The following is a 20,089-nucleotide window of genomic DNA, read 5'->3' on the forward strand; positions in this document are numbered from 1 at the left end:
GAGGTCTATCAAAATTCATTGTTTTTTCCCGTAATATGCAGTACATGCATGAAATATCATAAAACAGACTATTTAATATCATAGATAAATGACAATGGGAGGACACCACAAAAAAAAAAAATTACTTACCAACATTATGAATGAGTAACAAAAATTTGATTATTCAGGTTAAACAATATATTTCAAAGAGATCAATTCATTTGTTAATAATTAAAAAAAAAAATACTTGAAATTATCTCTAAAATCTTCATAGCTTAATGGCAATAAGAGGTACTTCACAAAAAATGGGAACCTCCGACACAAAACATGTACATGTAAGGCCAAAAAAATAATATGTCTGTTTCCTGCTACTCTACCTACCCTAGTATTTTATTGCCTACCCTTAACATTCTATGGCCAATTTATGGCCATTTTGGCTCCAGCACAGTTTAAGTCAAGATTGGTTTCTCATGAACTCAATGTAAAATGTTTTTGAAAAAAGAAAATAATTTCCTACCTACCTACCCTATTTTTTTCTTGCTGGTAGCAGGAAACAAGACTACTATTATTTCTTTTTTGGGGTGACGAATTTTATAATGTATGTAAAACATTAATACATTGTATACTATACTCGGCGTCACATAAATAACATACTGTTAAAATTTGAATAAAAATATTTTCTACGACTTTATTGACACCAACCGTCGTTTAAATTGTCTTAAATGACTTGCTCATTCGTTTAGCCAAACAGCTTCTCAAAAACAAGTCACTGATTAGCTTAAATCATGCGTAACAAATCCTTACGGGAAAATCCCATACTAATATCCGCCATGTTGGTTTTTACGGGACGATTTGTTTACAAACGAAGTGCGTAAGTTCCCGTCGAACTCCGGTGACAATCGTCTGCTTGATCAACTTCTCGGTATTATACGTTGTTCGCGTAAAATAAATCCGAGATATCCGAAATAACGCCGAATTGCATTCTGGGTTCTTCGGTTTTTGGACAAACCATTTAAACGTAAACAACATCTCCTAGCAACCCGATCACTGTAAACATGGCCGACTTTTTACAATGTAAATATTGCCACCTAGAATTAAAATCTGACCGGAATTTAACGATTCAATGTTTAGGGAGAAGCCGTTTGGCTAAACGAATGAGCAAGTCATTTAAGACAATTTAAACGACGGTAGGTGTCAATAAAGTCGTAGAAAATATTTTTATTCAAATTTTAACAGTATGTTATTTATGTGACGCCGACTATACAAACATTAAAACAGTATCTACAAATGATCATTTTAAGTACTTCTCTGTCTAAAAATCAGGCAAAATGTGTATAAGGTGTGGCACACAAACAAAAAAAAATTTAATTGCATTATCTAAGTATTTGTACCTTATATCCCCAAGGAAAAAACCCAACAAAGTGCTTGTAAAGTTTGCCTTTTTGAGATATCTATAGGTCAAATTAAGTTCAAATGCACTATGTAAATGTGGCAGGAAAATTTCTCAGCACTTTTCCCAATATAAGTAGTCAAAAAATATCTACGTCATTGATGCTTCAGGATAATTTAAAAATTTTTTCGGTTGTTACCTAGATGTATTGAATGTATTTAGGCCAAAAATTAACAAATTATGATAAATGATGTGCCACAGAATAGTACTTAAATATATTTTAACATAAAAGTACATTTTAACATAAAAGTACAAACACATGAATTGATCGATAAATTAACAGCTATGCTTATGCCTGTACATATGATATACCTATCTGATTTTTCTTGGTATAATGAAATAATGAAACCAGAAAAAACTATAGTCGGCGTCACATAAATAACATACTGTTAAAATTTGAATAAAAATATTTTCTACGACTTTATTGACACCTACCGTCGTTTAAATTGTCTTAAATGACTTGCTCATTCGTTTAGCCAAACGGCTTCTCCCTAAACATTGAATCGTTAAATTCCGGTCAGATTTTAATTCTAGGTGGCAATATTTACATTGTAAAAAGTCGGCCATGTTTACAGTGATCGGGTTGCTAGGAGATGTTGTTTACGTTTAAATGGTTTGTCCAAAAACCGAAGAACCCAGAATGCAATTCGGCGTTATTTCGGATATTCCGGATTTATTTTACGCGAACAACGTATAATACCGAGAAGTTGATCAAGCAGACGATTGTCACCGGAGTTCGACGGGAACTTACGCACTTCGTTTGTAAACAAATCGTCCCGTAAAAACCAACATGGCGGATATTAGTATGGGATTTTCCCGTAAGGATTTGTTACGCACGATTTAAGCTAATAAGCGACTTGTTTTTGAGAAGCTGTTTGGCTAAACGAATGAGCAAGTCATTTAAGACAATTTAAACGACGGTTGGTGTCAATAAAGTCGTAGAAAATATTTTTATTCAAATTTTAACAGTATGTTATTTATGTGACGCCGAGTATAGAAAAACTGTGAGCAACACTTACGAACTTGTTACTCCACACTTGATAACCTTTTGACCTCTGCATAATGGAACGAAGGAAGCATGAATGGAAGAAAAGAGAGATGGACATCCCTATAACTATATACCCCACATAAAGTGGGGGGTATAAAAGCAAATGTTTTATTATGAATTATGTGTAGTGGTACTCATACTTAAAGAACAGGCATACAACAGACAGGACATATTGTTATGACACAAGTTTGTATTTTATTTATATACTATCATCACATACATATATATTATTTGGCACATCTGTTCAACAATAATAATTTAATTTATAAATACAGTCGACTCCACTTAATCGCATATCGCTTTATTGCATATTTCGGTTATTAGCATAATTTTCTCCTGCACAAAACCATTTCCTATTATTCTATTAGGGAAAAAATCGCTTATTTGCATAGGCCTTGCAGGTGCATTTCGGTTTATTGCATAGAGAATTTTGCCTCATCCAGGTAAAGACAGGTTTTCCCAAATTCTATTTTAAGCCTTCGGGTCATAAATATGTCAATCATATTTATTGTTGTAAAAACTATATTATCATCAATCAGGAGGTGTTAATAATGGATTAAAAACATAATGGACATAAAAGGCAATTTAAATGATATCTAATTACATTAAAATAAACAAGCACCTACGTGAACAATGACTTCTGACGACATGCCAAACATCACCTTATGATGCGGCTTGGGGTTCAGCTTGGGGTATTTTTTGTCCCTTTTTAAATTCTTCCGACTACACATGATTATCAATGTAAAATTAATTTTCTTTAATGAGCTAAACAGTTTTTAGTGAGCTTGGGTTACTAGGCATAAATATCAACCGAAAATTAAGTCATCATTCAATCAGTACAATGTCTAAGCGAAAGCATAACGATCTCACACTTGTTGACAAGTATGAAGTTATAAAACTTCTTGACCAGAAACTGTCACAGACAGAAATTTCGAAGAAACTGGGATGCTCCCAATCCCAGATTTCACGCATTTCATCAAAGAAAGAGGAAATACGAGACCAGTATTTCTCCAACACAAACCCAGAGAAAACGTCAGCGTAGTGGCAAATCTGCAGACATGGAAGCAGCTCTAACAACATGGTTTACCAATGCCAGGTCTAGAGACATTCCTATCAGCGGTCCCATCTTAGAGCAAAAAGCTAAAGATCTTGCTACAGAACTGGGGGACACAGACTTCAACCCAACCAGTGGCTGGCTTTCCAGGTGGAAATTTCGCAACATGATAGTTCACAAAAAACTACATGGGGAGAAGAAAGACCCAGATGAGAAAGCAGCTGACAATTGGTTAGAAAATGTTCTACCAAACCTACTGCACAACTACCACCCAAACGTTGTGTTCAATGCTGATGAAACTGGCCTCTACCATCGAGCATTACCTGATGGGACCCTAACCCACAAAGATGACAGTGTGTCTGGCAGTAAAAAGTTAAAAGAGAGAGTCACTGCAATGGTAGCATGTAATATGACTGGCACAGACAAACACAAACTACTCATCATCGGTAAAAGTAAAGATACAAGGTGCTTTAGAGGCAAAAAGAGTCTACCAGTCATGTACAAAAACAATAAGAACGCCTGGATGACAGCAGAAATATTTAAAGATTGGTTAAGAGAATTTAACAAAGATATGCATCGTCAAAATAGAAAGGTACTTCTCCTGGTTGACAACTGTAGTGCCCACCCCCAGGATGCAGCAGACCGGTTAGATTTCGTCCAACTAGACTTCTTGCCACCAAATACTACAGCCATCATCCAGCCCTGTGACCAAGGGATCATCCGGAACCTGAAAGGCCACTATCGTAGTCAGTTGGTGCAAAAAGTGGTTACCCATATAGACTCGACGACTGCAAAAGCATCAGAGATCGCCAAAAGCATTACCCTACTTGACGCAGTTCATATGGTCACCCTGGCATGGAAAATGGTCAAGACAACAACTGTGATCAACTGCTTCGCCAAGGCAGGTTTCAAGAAAGACTTAAGTGCAACAGATCATCAATGCCGTAGCTGATGTTGAAAGACCACCAACAATGACCGAAGAAGAATTCAACAACTATGTAGACCACGACAACAACACCGAGTGCTTTGGGGAACTCACAGACACAGGTATAGCCGCAGCAATACTCCAAGATGAACCAGGAAGAAATGCCGACCCTGCCGATGATTCCGATAGCGACAACGATTCCGAAGACCTCACTTTACCAGTCACACTGTCAGAGGCAAACAACTACCTTGCTGCATTGCCTCGTGCCATGGAAGAACATACCTGTATCAGACTAAGCAAAAAAATGTACATGTCTAATATGTCTGAGTATAATTTCACAATTTAATATAAAATTTCAATGCTAACTAAGAGTAATGTGACACAAATGTACTGGTATAATTACAAATTGTTTGGCACATTGATCTGTTCAACGATAACAATTTAATTCATACATGTAATGGAGCAAAAAATTGCACATGCACAAACCAAGTGAGTTCATATGCATGTACATGTAAAAGGATTTAAACAACATCTAAGTGTAAGTCTTGTACGAATTAGGCAAAATGGAAAAAATCAGAAACAGGCATGTCAAAAACTTACTGATTTGACAAAATAATTTCAAGGATTGTTTCTTCATTTGAAAAGACCATAATTTGTTACCTGCATTACTGAATTCTTTGAGAACTTTTCAACAATTTTTCAACAGAGTGTTTCTGACAGAGTTATCTGCCCTTGAAATGTTTCTTTTTTTCAGTGCATTTCAATATTATTGCTCAATACACCAAGTCTTTTCTTTTTTCCTTGATTCTTATGGTGCAAATAGTCAAATTACACATTCAAAATGGTAGGTTTTTTCATACAATGATTCATCCACTGCTGGATTCTTACAGAGACTGACACTTAATGTTAACTGGAGTGGTTGCTCTCAAATGTACTGATTTTATTCTTCAATCCTATTAAACAATTTATCTCTTTTCTGAAATTTTACATAAATTTCAACAATTCTCAAATTCTTTTAAAAACAAAAATCCAAATTTCCAAAACATTTACCCTTATTTTGCAAATACCTCTATCAGCAATGAAGTGCTACTCTGACAAAGTCATTTAGATAGCAAAGGAAATTAAAAACACTAATAAATAACCAATAACTTTTGACCACCATTCAATACAAATCAAGTACATTGATTTTTACTTCGTATAATATAACGAGAATGGAAAAAAATGACAACAACCCCACTGGGATGAAAAAGTCAGCTCAAGGTCACCCATGGGTCTTCAAAAAGTCAGCTCAAAGTTACCCATGGGTCTTCAAAAAGTCAGCTCAAGGTCACCCATGGGTCTTCAAAAAGTCAGCTCAAGGCCACATATGGGTCTTCAAAAAGTCAGCTCAAGGTCACCCATGGGTCTTCCGATATTCTTTATTCAATATACTGTGTTCATTTAAGACATGATTATGGTTTTACCAGAAACAAGAATGAAAAGGTAATTGGCAAAATCAGAAGTAAGAAAAATAAGTAGCAATATGGAAGGACCAAATCGAAAAAGCTATGGACAAACAATGTCAGGAACACTAAAAGGACTAAAGACAAAGTACAAGTAAAACAGTACATCTAAAATTAGAAAAAAAACCCAGAAATTTCCCAATTAACAAAAGAAAATCATCCCTTATCATCCTTGAATACTTTTATACCAAAGTATATCTAAAGTCCAAACCTTAGCAATAGAAAGTAAGTAAAGACTACAATTGAATTTCATCCAATTTGCCCCAGCTTGGCCCTGCTTTAACTTTCACAGGAAGACGAACTGAAAGTTTCATCGCCTTTTCCATTTCATGTTGTATAATTTGGGTAACTGGTAATAGGTCATCATGACAAACCTCGTAGATTAATTCATCATGCAACTGTAGTACTAGGTATCCACCAGACAGACTTGCCGAGTTGGTTGAACTTCTACTGCGACTATTTCTAGTTTCTGCAATGAAATGATAAAAATATAATAGAAAACTTAGATCATCTTCACCAAAAGTACATACACATTCCAAAGAAGGATCTTTCAAATGAAAAATACAGAATAATGGCAGTTATGAAGTTATAAGACATTACAAATGTTCCAAACATGATGGAACGAAAAAGCAATTGAAATTAAATAAAGAGACTTATCAAATACTCCTGAAAGAATGTTTTATCTTTTGATTTTTTTGCCTTGAATGAATAAAACTAAATCAAATTTAAAATGGCATTTCCTCATTTGGAGACTCTGGCAAAGTATCTTTATATTTGCTTTTACAAAGTTGTTATGAACAAAAATAATCACACGGAAGGCCAACTAAATATATGATGTACAAGGAATGTTGCATTTGAATTTACAGAATACAATTTAGGAAAATTTACCCATGAATTTATGACTGTGGGTATATACAGATCTAGGAAATGTTTCTATAAGCTTGGAATCTATCCTGTTCATAGCTGTCTTCACCAGATCAGCTGCCGAACCCTGAACTGTTGTGTTCACAGCCTGTCTCTCTGCCTGAAAATAAAAATTAGTTATCACTTCTAAAGAATTTTATGTTAAAACAGATCAATTTACAACTTCACATGAGCAGAACTTGTACATGTTGTATTTCATACAGAAAAATGATTCAGACATGTAGCTAAAATTTTTTATTGTCTCTCTAATATGGTGAAATTGCAATCTAAAATGTTAAGTATCAAGCTTTTATAATAAAGATTACCTCAATATAAGTTCTTACTGCAAAAAAAATTAATTAAGAAAAAAAAAAAAAAAAAGTGCTTCCCTTACCAAATTTTTTTTCTGTCAGCTGAGGAATGCATATAAAACCCTTCCTTTTAAAGGTGAAAAATAAATGATATGCAGAGTGCAGCAAGATATGTCCATAGCACGTTGATCCAATTAATTTTACTCAAATTATTTCAAATAAACAAAAATTAATGGATGTCAACGACACAGACAACAACAAGGTCATACCATTAAATGACCTACACCATCTTATAAAAATGCTACCTCCCATATTTTATAATCTAGGAACCAAAATTTGCTGAATAAAATGACCTACGTGAGCTCTGGCATATGGCTGAGTAGATGTTATTGATGGTAAATATCGTCTCCTTCCACTGATGGTCTGTACATACCCTTTCTCTCGACAGAACTCAACTGTAGTCCTCAGATAACTTCTCATACCTAAAATATAAACCACAGAACTCAACTGTACACTCAGATAGCTTCTCATTTCTGAAATACAAATCATCCATGTTCGTAATGTATAAGTAAAATATTTTCATTTCAATCTTTCATGTTTTTGCAGATTAAAAAAGAGAAAATTTCAGTAATTGTGCAAATTTAATACAGAAATTTCTCCACAATTATGTATTTATTTTAAGGAATTATGTTGATAATAGATACAAAATGTTGTCTGAACTATATACTAGTACATGTGTATGAAATATTTATATAAAATACATGAATATTGCCGTAAAATATCTAAAGTTATTTGACAAGCTTTAGGAACAGTCAGACTGCGAGGCTTCACCTGAGTGAATCTGTTTCGGAGCGAGTATGATTAATTATATTTATATTTTCTGCAAAGTCCATGTATTATTTTTATCCTGCAACCACACTTCCTTAATAAAACTGGCAAAATTTTTAAAAAATAGTCTATTTTTTTCAGCAAAGTGTTGAGCATGGTGGTCAGCAAGGATACCTTTAAACTTGCTATATGTTTCCTGTTTTTGACGTAACTCATAACTGAAAGGTAACCAGAAGATGATATTATGAAGTGAAGGAATAATGCTTTGCATTATTCTACACCCTTAATTTGTATAGTAGAAATCTTATTCACAGTATAAAAATATTATTTGGTCTATTTATTGATATACATGTATGAAATATAATATATTATATGTACTTCAGTTTACACTGTTTTTCATGAATGTTGGAATGAAAAAAATAAGGGAAATGTCATAAAGCATTTCAAAACATGTGATTTCTCGACCAATTAATCAACCCCACTTAAATTTTAGGTGGACAGTTACTAGTACTTAATAATTTTGTTTGATGAAATGTTTGTCTAAATGGGCAGAAAATCACTGATTTTTTGTTTGTTTGTTTTTTTAGGTTTTAATTCACACTCCATAATGTTGGGTTGATGCATCATAAGCTTTAGTGCTGGTGTTTATTTAACTTTTCTGAGTACACTTACTTGGATATTTAGCTTTAAATGTCTCTATGAACACAGCAGCATCATTTTCATCGACTTCTAACTGTTGTCCTAATGCTCTGGCACCAATACCATAGATCATACCATAGCACACCTTCAAACATGTACATGAAGGATATATATCATTTAAACTTAATATACATAAAGATGTCTTTTGAAAATCTTTTTTTGATTATCTCCCTTTGGATATGGCACAGAGACAATGTAAAGGTCTACTGTCCTGGTGTCTCTAACAATTATTTGTAGACTTAACTTATCTCAGAATGTTGATCAGATTTTGTTTAAATTTTGTAGGATTGTTCATTGCCACATGTACACTGAAATGATCCTAGTACACTGTACATTACTAGTTTTACAGAGTTACGAGACTTAAACTGTCATCTGCATAAGACGCAATAGAGGCACATTGTTGATGTAACTACTCTGAGCCCGCATAATTAAATTTTGTTCAAATCATGTAGGTCTGTTAGTCACATTCTATATCAAATCCTATAGTACAGCTACTATGACCTAAACAAATTTTTATGAGAGTTTAATCTTTTTTTGTACATGTGACACCACAGAAACACGTTGTGGACACAATTTAATTTATTTATGTCATTCTGCAATTATTCTTACTTGACACATTTCACTAGAATACTGATGTCCTATAACCAGTTAATGAATGGAAAAACATTTTTTTTACTTTAAAATGTTTAAAACTAGCCAGCAATATGATAATTATTATTATCTTTTTGATTTATGTTGGTGAGTGGATGTATTCTTGTTGTGATGGACAGTTAGTAACTACATGTAAGTCTTTTTTGTTTGGTGTAAAAGAGAGTCGGTATGTAAGTCTACGTGTTCATGGGCATAATCCGTCATCTTATTGATTTACCATCTTTGACAGTGTACTTAGTTTTGTTGTCACACTTTTTGGTAAAAATTTCGACTTCCAAAATACACTGCCAATTAAAAAATTAACATTTCAGATATCCTGCAGTGATTTTCTTTTTCTTTTTCAAAAAACTGTTGTATGTGGGAAGTTAATAAGCCAATTGGGAACCCAAAAAGCTGGGGCCAACTGACTCTTTGGAAAAATTGCATGATTTTGAGATAATTTTTCGTGGGGAAACAGAATGTAATTTTCTCTGTGGGTGGGGACATGCGTTTACACATATAAATATTGTTTGTATGATTATCAACTGTATTTTAGTCCAGTTTCTGAAAAGTTCTTATGACCATAGATGATCTTAGATACAACACAGAATATAATTTGAAGGCCTAGTTACTACCAGTACCTGTTTGGCCTGTTGCCTTTGAACAGGTGTAACTTCCTCAGGTGTAATTCCTTTCCACTGAGCAGTGATCAGCTTAAATACATCACCATCTTCATTTAGAATCCTGATGAGTTTCTGGTCATTAGAAAGATGGGCTATCATTCTGAGTTCTAACTGGGAGTAATCAGCAGCAACCAGTATACCTCCTGAATAATATACATGTACATGTAGAGCATAGCTAAAAATAAACTCAATATATATCTGAAAACCTTTAGAGAAATACATTGAAAACTGATTGTCAAGGTATGATTAATGACTTTTTGCAGATACTGGTAAAACTACATGCCAAAGCTGTACTTTTTAGTAAATTAAAATATACTAAACATAGAAAAAAGATTTAAAAATGTTTGTTGTACAATGATGGAATAATAAAATAACAGACAAGGATATTACTATGTGCCCAAGCCACATTGTGGCAGGACTTGTTCATTGATAGAATCTGAAAGACTTAGCAACAACAAAAATTAATGTAACTGCGCTTGAAAAATAACACAATAAAACCGAACCCATCAACAACTAAGATGCCCGTAAGATAGAACCAAACATTAGCTTATATTTATAATTTTGAACAAATATAATAACCAAACTGGTAAAAGACATTTATCGTTAACCTGTACTGATTTGTACAAAAAGGTTGATGAGTTTAATGTAGCCAAAGTTATTCTATGGATTTATCATTAAAAGGAGCATTCACTTAATTTTGTGAGTTAGAGTAATCCAGGCTAGAATATTAAGGGTTGTGTACATTGATTACACAGAAGAAAATGTTTTAAGTGTGATTAAAATCCTCAGGGTTAGAGCCATTCAAGTTTGTGCAAGGAAAGCAACTCTGTACAATGTATATGAAAGAGCTCACTCCCCCCAAAAAAATACATAGAAAGTTAAGATACTTGCAAAAAAAAACCCAAAAAAACAGAAAACTGCCATTTATAATTTATCATTGATTACTGTAGTTTTTTTAATTTTAAATGAATTGTAAACTTTCCATTGAAAACCAAGGTGCTCTAATGCAGTCCAATGAATTTTGAAACTCTACATCCTATAAAAACTTCAACAATATTGTACCAATGGAGTACCTTCACAGAATATGCAAGTTTCACAAACCTTTGAATGGAACAAATGCATGTCTCATACTGACAGAGAAGGAATTACTTCTTTCTGTGTTCTCTACCCTGGCAGTTGATTTAGAGACACTCCTCATCTGTGACAACCTCCCTTTCACTTTTCCAGTTGTTAATGACCCTTTCTCTTGTGTAGGGCTCTCTCCAATAACATCTATCAAGTAAAAGGATATGAAAAATATTGTCCACAGCACTATAACTTCTAATACTAATTATTGTCAATACAAAAATGTTTTGGTCATTTTTAATAATGCAATTTAGTAATTTTAGGCAACAATATAATACATGTTTTTGCAGCATTGAAAAAATGTAAATGATTAACTAAAGTGTGTTTTTTATAATGTCATTTCAAAGTTTTGTTTTACAATTCAAGAAATAACTGCAGGCTAAAACTGAAAGCTTATTTCTTCAAAGGTAGAAAGTACTAAGTAAATTTTGTGGAATATTGATTTTAAAATTTATTCAAATTGGGTTTTGTCTTTAAACTTTACACAACAGAAATTTTACCAAGGAAAACTATCTGAAGATGTTTGCTTGATGTTCTGTGAACTTTTGAATTTATACATATAACCCTAAAGTAAATAGGTAAAAAAAAAACTTGAAAATTTTTCACCATATTGTAAAGGGAAAAGGATACGTTCCTGGCGTTGGTTTCACAAAAAGTCATAAGTGTGAAATTGATCGTAAATCACGACGTCACAATGCTATTTTAGTTTATGACGTCATTACTTACGATCAACTTTACTCTTACGACTTTTTGTCAAACCGACGCCAGAACAAGATCATACCTGGTAAGTTGATGTCAAAATCTTTGGGTATATTCTGTAGATTGGGTTCAGTCATGCTAACTCTTCCCGTTGCAGTGTGGTACTGAGTCTCACAATAAATTCTGTACATATCGACCCTTGGGTTATGAACTTTGACCTTCTGAAGTTGGAAAACAACTTTTGTTAAAGCACTACTTATTCTTCTCCATTCTAAGATAATATCAGGAAGTGGATGCAAGGGCCGTAACTTCTCTAGCACTTCCTTTGATGTACTTAGAATGCCTCGTCCTCGCGCTTTTCTTTGACTTACTGCCCTTTTGCTTCCTCTTAATTGACCTACTTTTGATGGGTCACCATCAGGTGGTAGCTGCAACTCAATGAACAGAATCTAGAAAACAAAATAAACAAACTTACATTTTTTTCTAGATAAGCAGCCTTAAATCAAGACACTTTGATATATTTCAATTTTTGTGAAATTCTGAACAGTTCAGCATTATCAAGTAACATTGTTCATTTCGTATAACCTAAGTTGGTATTTTAGTAGCCTAGCCCCTAACAACTGAAATACATCAATGGGGTATTCCAATAAAATAAAAGCATGCATGTAAATTACAAATGGTGCAATCGACTGACAGTTGACAGTATTGATCCACAATAAAAATGATTTCACATTACAAAAACAATATATTGTGATTTTATTTTTGTTTTATGGTGTTTTGAATAAAAATATAAGAATTGTTTTCAATCGTTGGTAAGGTTATGGGACGTAAACAACTGGGTCATTTTACACTGCAACATAAACCACTTCGCTTGAAAACAATCCTTAAATAATTGCCTGACCAATTATTCTATGAATTTTTTTGTCATTTACCTTTGACCTTAGTTAAATTAACATGTCCAAAGAGGCTGAGAAATATGCCTCTTCATAAAATTGGTAAGAAGGCAATTCGACTAACATTATATATTTAACCATGTGACCTTAAACATGACCTCTGACCCTACCTGAGCTATATCATCAGTAGCTGTTAGAGAGAAAGGGTGCCCTGCAAAGTGGTAAGCCTCTTCTTCAAGAGATGACAATCTAGCCAACATTATATTCATCTGGCTTTCACATTCATTTTCACTGTAGCCTAATACACAAATACATGTATTTCAAAACTACATAAAGAAATAAAAAGTTAAAATAGTCAATCTATGAATGTGGAAGTTTTTGTATCTGCTTTTAGCAAACTGCATGTACATATGAATCAATCTCAATAATTAACACCCACAAAATAGAAGTACCTTCTCAGTACAAGTTTCTCAAGGAATTTCTAAGTTCTAGTGAGGTACACATAGGTCAAGCTATTTATCTGCTCTAATCCCATTTTCTTTTGAAAAATGCACACATTTAAGTCATACTGCAATAAAACAAAATTTTTACTGAAGTCCTACTATTTTAAATTGTGTATTATTCACAGTAAGATCTTAAATTATGAAAAAAAACTCTCATTTTCTATTAAGGAAGGTTATAATACAACTTTGAATATAAGGCTGTAAGATACAAATGTCAAAAAAGATAAAAATAAGACAGCATGAAATTCCTCCAAAAAATAATTGGCTAATTACAGAAAAATAAACTATCCACAACAAATGACATACCAAACCCATTAAGTTCCATTCTAGCCAATGTAATAACAGCAGGCATTTCTACATTCTGGAATGTATCATACAACTCTTCTTTCTTTAGAACACTACTGAAATATTCCATTACATAATATGTCAGAATGGCCTCTGTAGTGGCTCTTATTCTCCCAGGTCCTGGGTTTTCTGGAGAGAGGCCAAGACTACCATATCCAATCCCACCTCCTATCCCTAAAAAATTAAAGAGCATCAAATATTTCTGTTCTGTTCCCACTCAAACCCACAATTTGTTTGTATATGTATGTTTTCCTAAGAATTTCATATAATCTCCATCTTAAACAATTTAGCAAGTTCACATTAATTTAATCTGAAGTTTTTTCAAATGAAAATTTGGTTAAATAAATACAAATATCATGTAAATTTCATGCCTACATGTACATGTACAAAATGTAGTACAAGCTCAATTTTCCAGATGAACCTTTTTTCCTTTCCTTATTTTTTGGTCTGTGTATGCACAAAAAATATGTTCATTGTAAGTGTACACACATGTATGTTGAATGTTTAATGACTTAAACAACCAACATGGCATATGTGTTGAATCTTGACTCAAACTGCTCGTCTGAATATAGCTGAAATATTGCTGCTCGGACGTTAAACCCCAACAAACAAACAATTGACTCAAATTGCCAACCAAAACTTTTTACTTGTACATGTATAACCAACAGATTAAGAACTAATTCTCTTATTTTTGTGAACAGTTTCTTTTTTCTATACCTTGATTTTACAAAGAACAGTAAAGAAATGAAAGAAGGCAAAATCAGGAAAATAAAATCCAGATTTAAAAAATCAGAAATCCACTTTAATACAGAAGAAAATCAGGTTTGAATTCATCACATATTTCAATAATTGTATTCAAAATATTGTCATACCCTCTAGAAGACAACCCTCTGATGGTAAATAGTTATGGACCATCCCATGGAGGTTCTTTTCCTTAGCCCCAGGGTCTAACATCCAGTATGCAATTTTTGGATCCTGGATTTTCCCTGCAGTAATAATACCACATCCTTTGACCAGCAAGGTGTAAACAGATTTACTGTCAAAGATAATCACAGTTTTGCTTTTGCCTCTGTATGAGGACCTCTCCATCACTGATTGAATGACCTTTAGTTTGACCTCTGTTGCTATGGCACCATCCGAAGGAGGAGGAGCTAGAGATTCATCAGCATATCCTAAAACAAATAAATTTGTCAAGAATATTTTTAAAAAAATACGGGTACTTTAAATTTCAGAAATATTGTGAGCCTCGAAAGGTACTCTTTCTGGTTTTAAGCTTGTTCTATAATATTAGTCTGAGTTGGATTATCTTCCATATAAAATCATTAGTCAGCACTTATCTTACCTAAAGCTTAACTAAATCAGCTTTCTTTGCTTCTAATGAACCACAATGCTGCACTACACAACATGAATTTTAATTTCTCCACTCGCAAAAGTGGAGATAATATGAGTGGATCACAGTGTCTCCACCTTACACAGTGGAGTCACCATTTCAGAATATGCCTCTTGTTCACTTCTTCTGCCTTTATACCTTGAAATGACACAATTTTATCTCAGATCCTAATTTTGAGGAGACACAGAGGAGTCACAGTGGAAGAAAAGAGTAACTCCACTGTGGAGACTGGAGAAATTAAATTTTAGGTTGATGGTAACATACTTCTCGCAATTTTAAAACATCATTTGTCTAGCTCAAATTTTACTACAGTTTAAAGACAATAACAATGCACTAACTTGAATAAAACATTGATATACGAATTTAGCTTGGACAGGAGAAAATGTTTGACAAAGCCTGATAATTTCCCGTTTCTCTATAAAGCCTCATCTTCATTTTGGTTTAATGTCAAATCAGTGCACTGATATAGCCATACATATAGTGATGCAAAAACTTTGTGGGCCTAGACTTCAGATACGTACTCTAATTGGACCAAAAACTGTCAAAATAACACATTTTATGGTTGCTTGTTTTTGTAATTTCTGTTTCATATAGGTGAACATATTTATAATATTAGTATGTACGTATTTTAAGGTTTAGTACATGATGAGATGAATGAAAATAGACTGTCTGAATGTAACTCTGCCTTCTGTAAAAAAAAAACGGAAAATTAACGGGTAGTATACAGCAAACAAAAACAAAAAATACTAAGTCTACAGTTTTTCAGAATGGCATATCATGTGTCCTTAAGAAAAGTTACTAAATTAAAATACCTGTTTTATCTTCGTCTTTCAAAGAAATATAGTAAGCATCTTTAGCTCCCCAACAGACAGCCAGACCAACAATAAGGAGATCTGTGCCCTCAACGGGTAAACCTTCATTCTTGTTCTTTACTGACTCTACTGCAAATAAAAAGTTTGTCAATAAAAAGTTGATTCTGCATAAGTCTGTTGTCAAACAAGAAATTGATTTTGCTCAAGTCTTAGTCCGAGTTTCCTTAGACCGCCTTTTTTATTTGGATAGTGATATTTCAGTGTTAGAGGAAATTCAGTCTCAAATTAAATCACATGATATGGCATACCTATATATAGCTTCTGTTAAAACATCAAGTGACTGTCATCATTAGATTATTCAATGATTTTTTTAACGAGAGGGAATTTCTCATGTTGATCTTGTTGAGCGTCTCTGTTGTGATACGAGATGAGTATTAGAAACTCTCAAGTTGAAAAAAACTTAAATAATCTGTTTATTGCTGATGTGTAAGGTATTAGTTTTCTTTTCAGTTTTCCTAAGCTAATTATGTAAATTTCATAAGCACAGCAAAGTTTCCTGTCAGGACTATTTTTTTGGCGGAGTGCTATGCAACATCATGTATGTTGTGCAGCTATGCGATAATTTTCATTCTCACTCGACTGGCATAAGATTCAAAATTATAGCAAGATCAAAGGGATATTAAACAAAATAGCGATACAAGTTGTTCTACAAAAAAATTGTCTTGAAAGAATTGGGGACGGACACCATGATCACTATATTTACTTCATTTCAAAGTTCTGCATTACAAATAACATACCAGACAAATTGGAAATGAAAATAACTGAACATTGGTTTCACTGGGACAAATAATTGAATACATACTAGTAAATTACGCGAAATAATAAATCACTGGGTAGTGCCCTAACCTACAACAAGTACTCACCTTGACCTTTATTTTTGACAAACTTGCCACCAATACCACCACCAGTAGGTACTTCCTGTTTTTTGTACTCACAAGCTAGAGAAATGGCATAGTGAGTTTTAGTTGACCATTCCTTCCTAAATGTATCAAGCAGTTTATTGTTAGAACATACATCAATAATTGACATTGACCCCTGTGTACCAGATATGCTTGACAGGTCAGGTTCAAAGTTGAAGGTCCTGTCAGTGTAATCCATATCTTCAACTGAATTAGGAGAATCATCCTCAGCAAAAATATCCTCATCTTCAAGCTGAGAAATCTGAAGCTTAATTCTCTCAAGATTAGAATTCGCCTCACATGTCTTAGCCTTTTTGATACATGTAGAATCATCTTCTTGTAAAACTTGACTAGCAGTCTTTTTACCAGCTTTCCCTCTTCTTGGAGTCAACTTCAATTTGTTTTGAGTTTTCCTTTTAAGGGTAGTATGTGGGGATTGGCAAGCAGTGTTTTCAGATGGTGGGGTTGGTGGTAGTAAGTCATTTTCACTACTTTGATTGAGCTCAGTGTGAGATCTTGCCTTCACTATCCCAGCACTATTTTCTGAAACATCATTTCGAACTACTGGTATATTTGAAGTAGGAGCTTCTCTTTCTTGTACAACTACCTTTTCCTTTGAGTTATCTACATGAATAAGAGTGTCAGTAAATGAAAATGATTGCATACTATTCAGGAAGGCAATAGTACCTGGACTTAGTTTGCTTTTTGTTGATTTCTTATTTTTATTACTCTGAATTTTTTCAATTTTTGATGACATAGACTTATCAGGCTGAACATGATTCGTAATCCTCGTTTCAGTAGACAGAACACTTCCAGTGTCTTCCTCATTCGTATTTTGATTGTTGCCTTTAATCACTGTGGGTGATGTTCCATCTAACACTTTCTCCACCATAGATAGTGTTAATGAATCACTTAGCTCATTATTCTGAGTATTTGCTCTTTGTGGTGTTTTACTATCAGCATTTGCTTGAAAAGTTGAGAAAAATGTATCTCCCATATCTATGGCAACAGCCAAATCTTCATGGATGTTCTTCACTTGAGTTATTGCCCCATGTTGCTGACCATGATCCTCAAACACTTTTTCTTGTCCACTTTGATATGGAATATGCAAATCTTGGTATGTTTCATTCTGTGGTATTTGACTAGATTCATTAAAAATATCTTCTGAGTTGACATAAATACACCTTTCAAAATTACTGGCTGCAATAAGATCTCCAGATTCATCTAGTTCAACCTGTCTGTGGACAACCATTTTTGCTAAAGCATCGTAGGAAGGAAGTGGTTTAGGATTCTTCAAAGCTGAATTACATGCCTGCTTTCCATTAATTTGACTAATTTCAATAATTTCTTCACTATGAATTACAAGTTCCGGAGAAACCATAGCATCCATACTTTTCCTGCTTACTTTTTTATTTTCCAATTTTCCAATCATTTGTTCATGGTTTTGGATATTGCTTTGGTTGTTATTATCATTTTCCATTTCTGCACCATCATTTACTAAAATGACAGGCTCAGATTTGCTTTCATGATGAGACAGTTCTATGGCAACCTGAGTGTCTAAGCAGAAACTGTCGGCAAACTCATCTTGTGAAAACTCCTGATTTTCTAAATTTTTATTATTTTGTATTCCTTTATTAGTAACAGGCTTATCTTTTAATTCCATATCATTTGTATTTTCTGTTCTTTCTGCATAATTTCCATCTTCATTTGATTTGATGTTTTGATTATCAAGTTTCTCAGCATAATGGGCAACATCCATACCAATGGGTTGGCAAGAAATCTCAAACTCCTGAGTCAACCCAGCAAAAAGATCTTCACTTTCTGCTACATGTATGTCTTCTTTTGTTAAAGGGATCTCTTTGCCTGAATCTTGGTTTTTATTATCGCATGCCTGATTCTGATGACTGATATTATTTGTACTTGTTTCCAGACTGATTAAACCAATATCTTCACTTTCCTTATGTGAATTGGGTATATATTGGTCATCACTATTATTCCAAATTTTAACATTGACTTTGCTAATATCAGACTTATCTCCCTTAGACTTTGGCTGCCCAATATTAAAGCTAATTTGAGACAGGTCTTCAAGATCGGCAGTTATGTTGCAGTCAACATTATTTTTCCCATCAGTCTCTTTGTTTCCATGATGAACATCTACCTGTACAGCAATAACATTGCTATTTTTAGACTCTGTTGCAAAGGACAGGTCTTTTGGAATAATTTGACAAGGACGACACACATCTTTTAAATTACCTTGACAAAGCTGACTTGAATTACCAACATCCTTATTTTGAATATTGAATATGGTTTTGTTTTTGTCTGAAGCAGTATTTGATATTTTATTGATTTGTTCAGCATCTTCACCAGTTTTAACTTTATGTGATACATTTACATGAATTGGATGATTTACAGTTGACCGATTTTGTGATGAGTGAAGGACAGGTGGGTTCACAAAAGATTGTCCATGAGCTTTGGAATCATTTAAAATGGACCCATGACTAGAATTTATTGATTTTGAATGTCTTCTTTTCACTCCAACAGACGACCGTCTTTTTCCAGCACTTTTCTGTCTTTTCCCAATACTAGAGTGTCCTCCCCTTCTCTGTGAATTTGAAACATTCGGTGTCACAACAATACTTGACCTTTCACAAGTCAGATCATGACCTTGACTCTGATTAACTGTGTCATTATCATTTTTCCAGTGTATTCCAAGACCACCTAGCTCTTCTGTTATTAGATGTTTTGCTTCAGCAATAATGGTATCAGCAGCTTCAAGTTCTGTGACACCCTTACGTCCTGTCAACCATATACACCTACTACTCTGTCTCTGTGCAGCATCATACTCTGTTTCATTCTCCTGCTGTTTCTTACTGAAATGCAAAGAAATGCATAATATAAGATTAGATTTAGCCAATTTTACATATTAAGTAGCTGTCTGTGTAAGAATCATGCAAAATCTGAAAAATGTGATACACCCCAAAAAAGGCTACATATTTTTATTTTTGTAATTAAGTTGTTTTATGGGTCTATACTATGAAATGTGTAATTATTCATTCGAATCTGCCTGCTCTTAGGAGATAATCGACATTGAAAATACAGTAGATTCTATTGTATTTGAGCGCCATTTACAGAGTTATCTCCCTTAATTTTGAAATATACAGTGCATTCTATATAATTTTTATCTCCTATGAACATGGGTTATATGAAAAACCACGTTTTTTTCTGTTTACTATGACATTTCAAACAAAATTTCAAAAATAAAAATATGTAGGCTTTTTACCCATTAATCACATTTTGCTTGATCCTTAGCTGGAGTGCTACTTAAACAATTTCAGCTTCCAGTATAACATG

The 20,089-nt window shown here is 33.6% G+C and overlaps 1 protein-coding gene across 1 annotated transcript in view; it reads right to left on the bottom strand.

The window, feature by feature from the left end:
- Positions 1-5,549: 5,549 nt before the first annotated feature.
- Positions 5,550-20,089, bottom strand: part of LOC148613991 (DNA polymerase theta-like) — a 36,529-nt gene continuing 21,989 nt past the window's right edge. Inside the window, exons 16-27 of the mRNA XM_088587684.1 lie at positions 16,703-19,608; positions 15,780-15,908; positions 14,450-14,749; positions 13,539-13,751; positions 12,900-13,027; positions 11,919-12,285; positions 11,114-11,284; positions 9,971-10,155; positions 8,673-8,784; positions 7,530-7,654; positions 6,847-6,982; positions 5,550-6,427 (exon numbers count right to left, since the gene is read on the bottom strand). Coding sequence (XP_088443810.1) covers positions 6,195-6,427; positions 6,847-6,982; positions 7,530-7,654; positions 8,673-8,784; positions 9,971-10,155; positions 11,114-11,284; positions 11,919-12,285; positions 12,900-13,027; positions 13,539-13,751; positions 14,450-14,749; positions 15,780-15,908; positions 16,703-19,608 — 5,005 coding nt within the window. The 3' untranslated portion in view covers positions 5,550-6,194. The remainder of the gene's footprint in view (positions 6,428-6,846; positions 6,983-7,529; positions 7,655-8,672; positions 8,785-9,970; positions 10,156-11,113; positions 11,285-11,918; positions 12,286-12,899; positions 13,028-13,538; positions 13,752-14,449; positions 14,750-15,779; positions 15,909-16,702; positions 19,609-20,089) is intronic.

This window comes from Perna viridis, chromosome 6 (assembly GCF_037379345.1).
Source record: "Perna viridis isolate PV_CMFRI_1.1 ecotype Kerala chromosome 6, ASM3737934v1, whole genome shotgun sequence".
Lineage (NCBI taxonomy): Eukaryota > Metazoa > Mollusca > Bivalvia > Mytilida > Mytilidae > Perna > Perna viridis.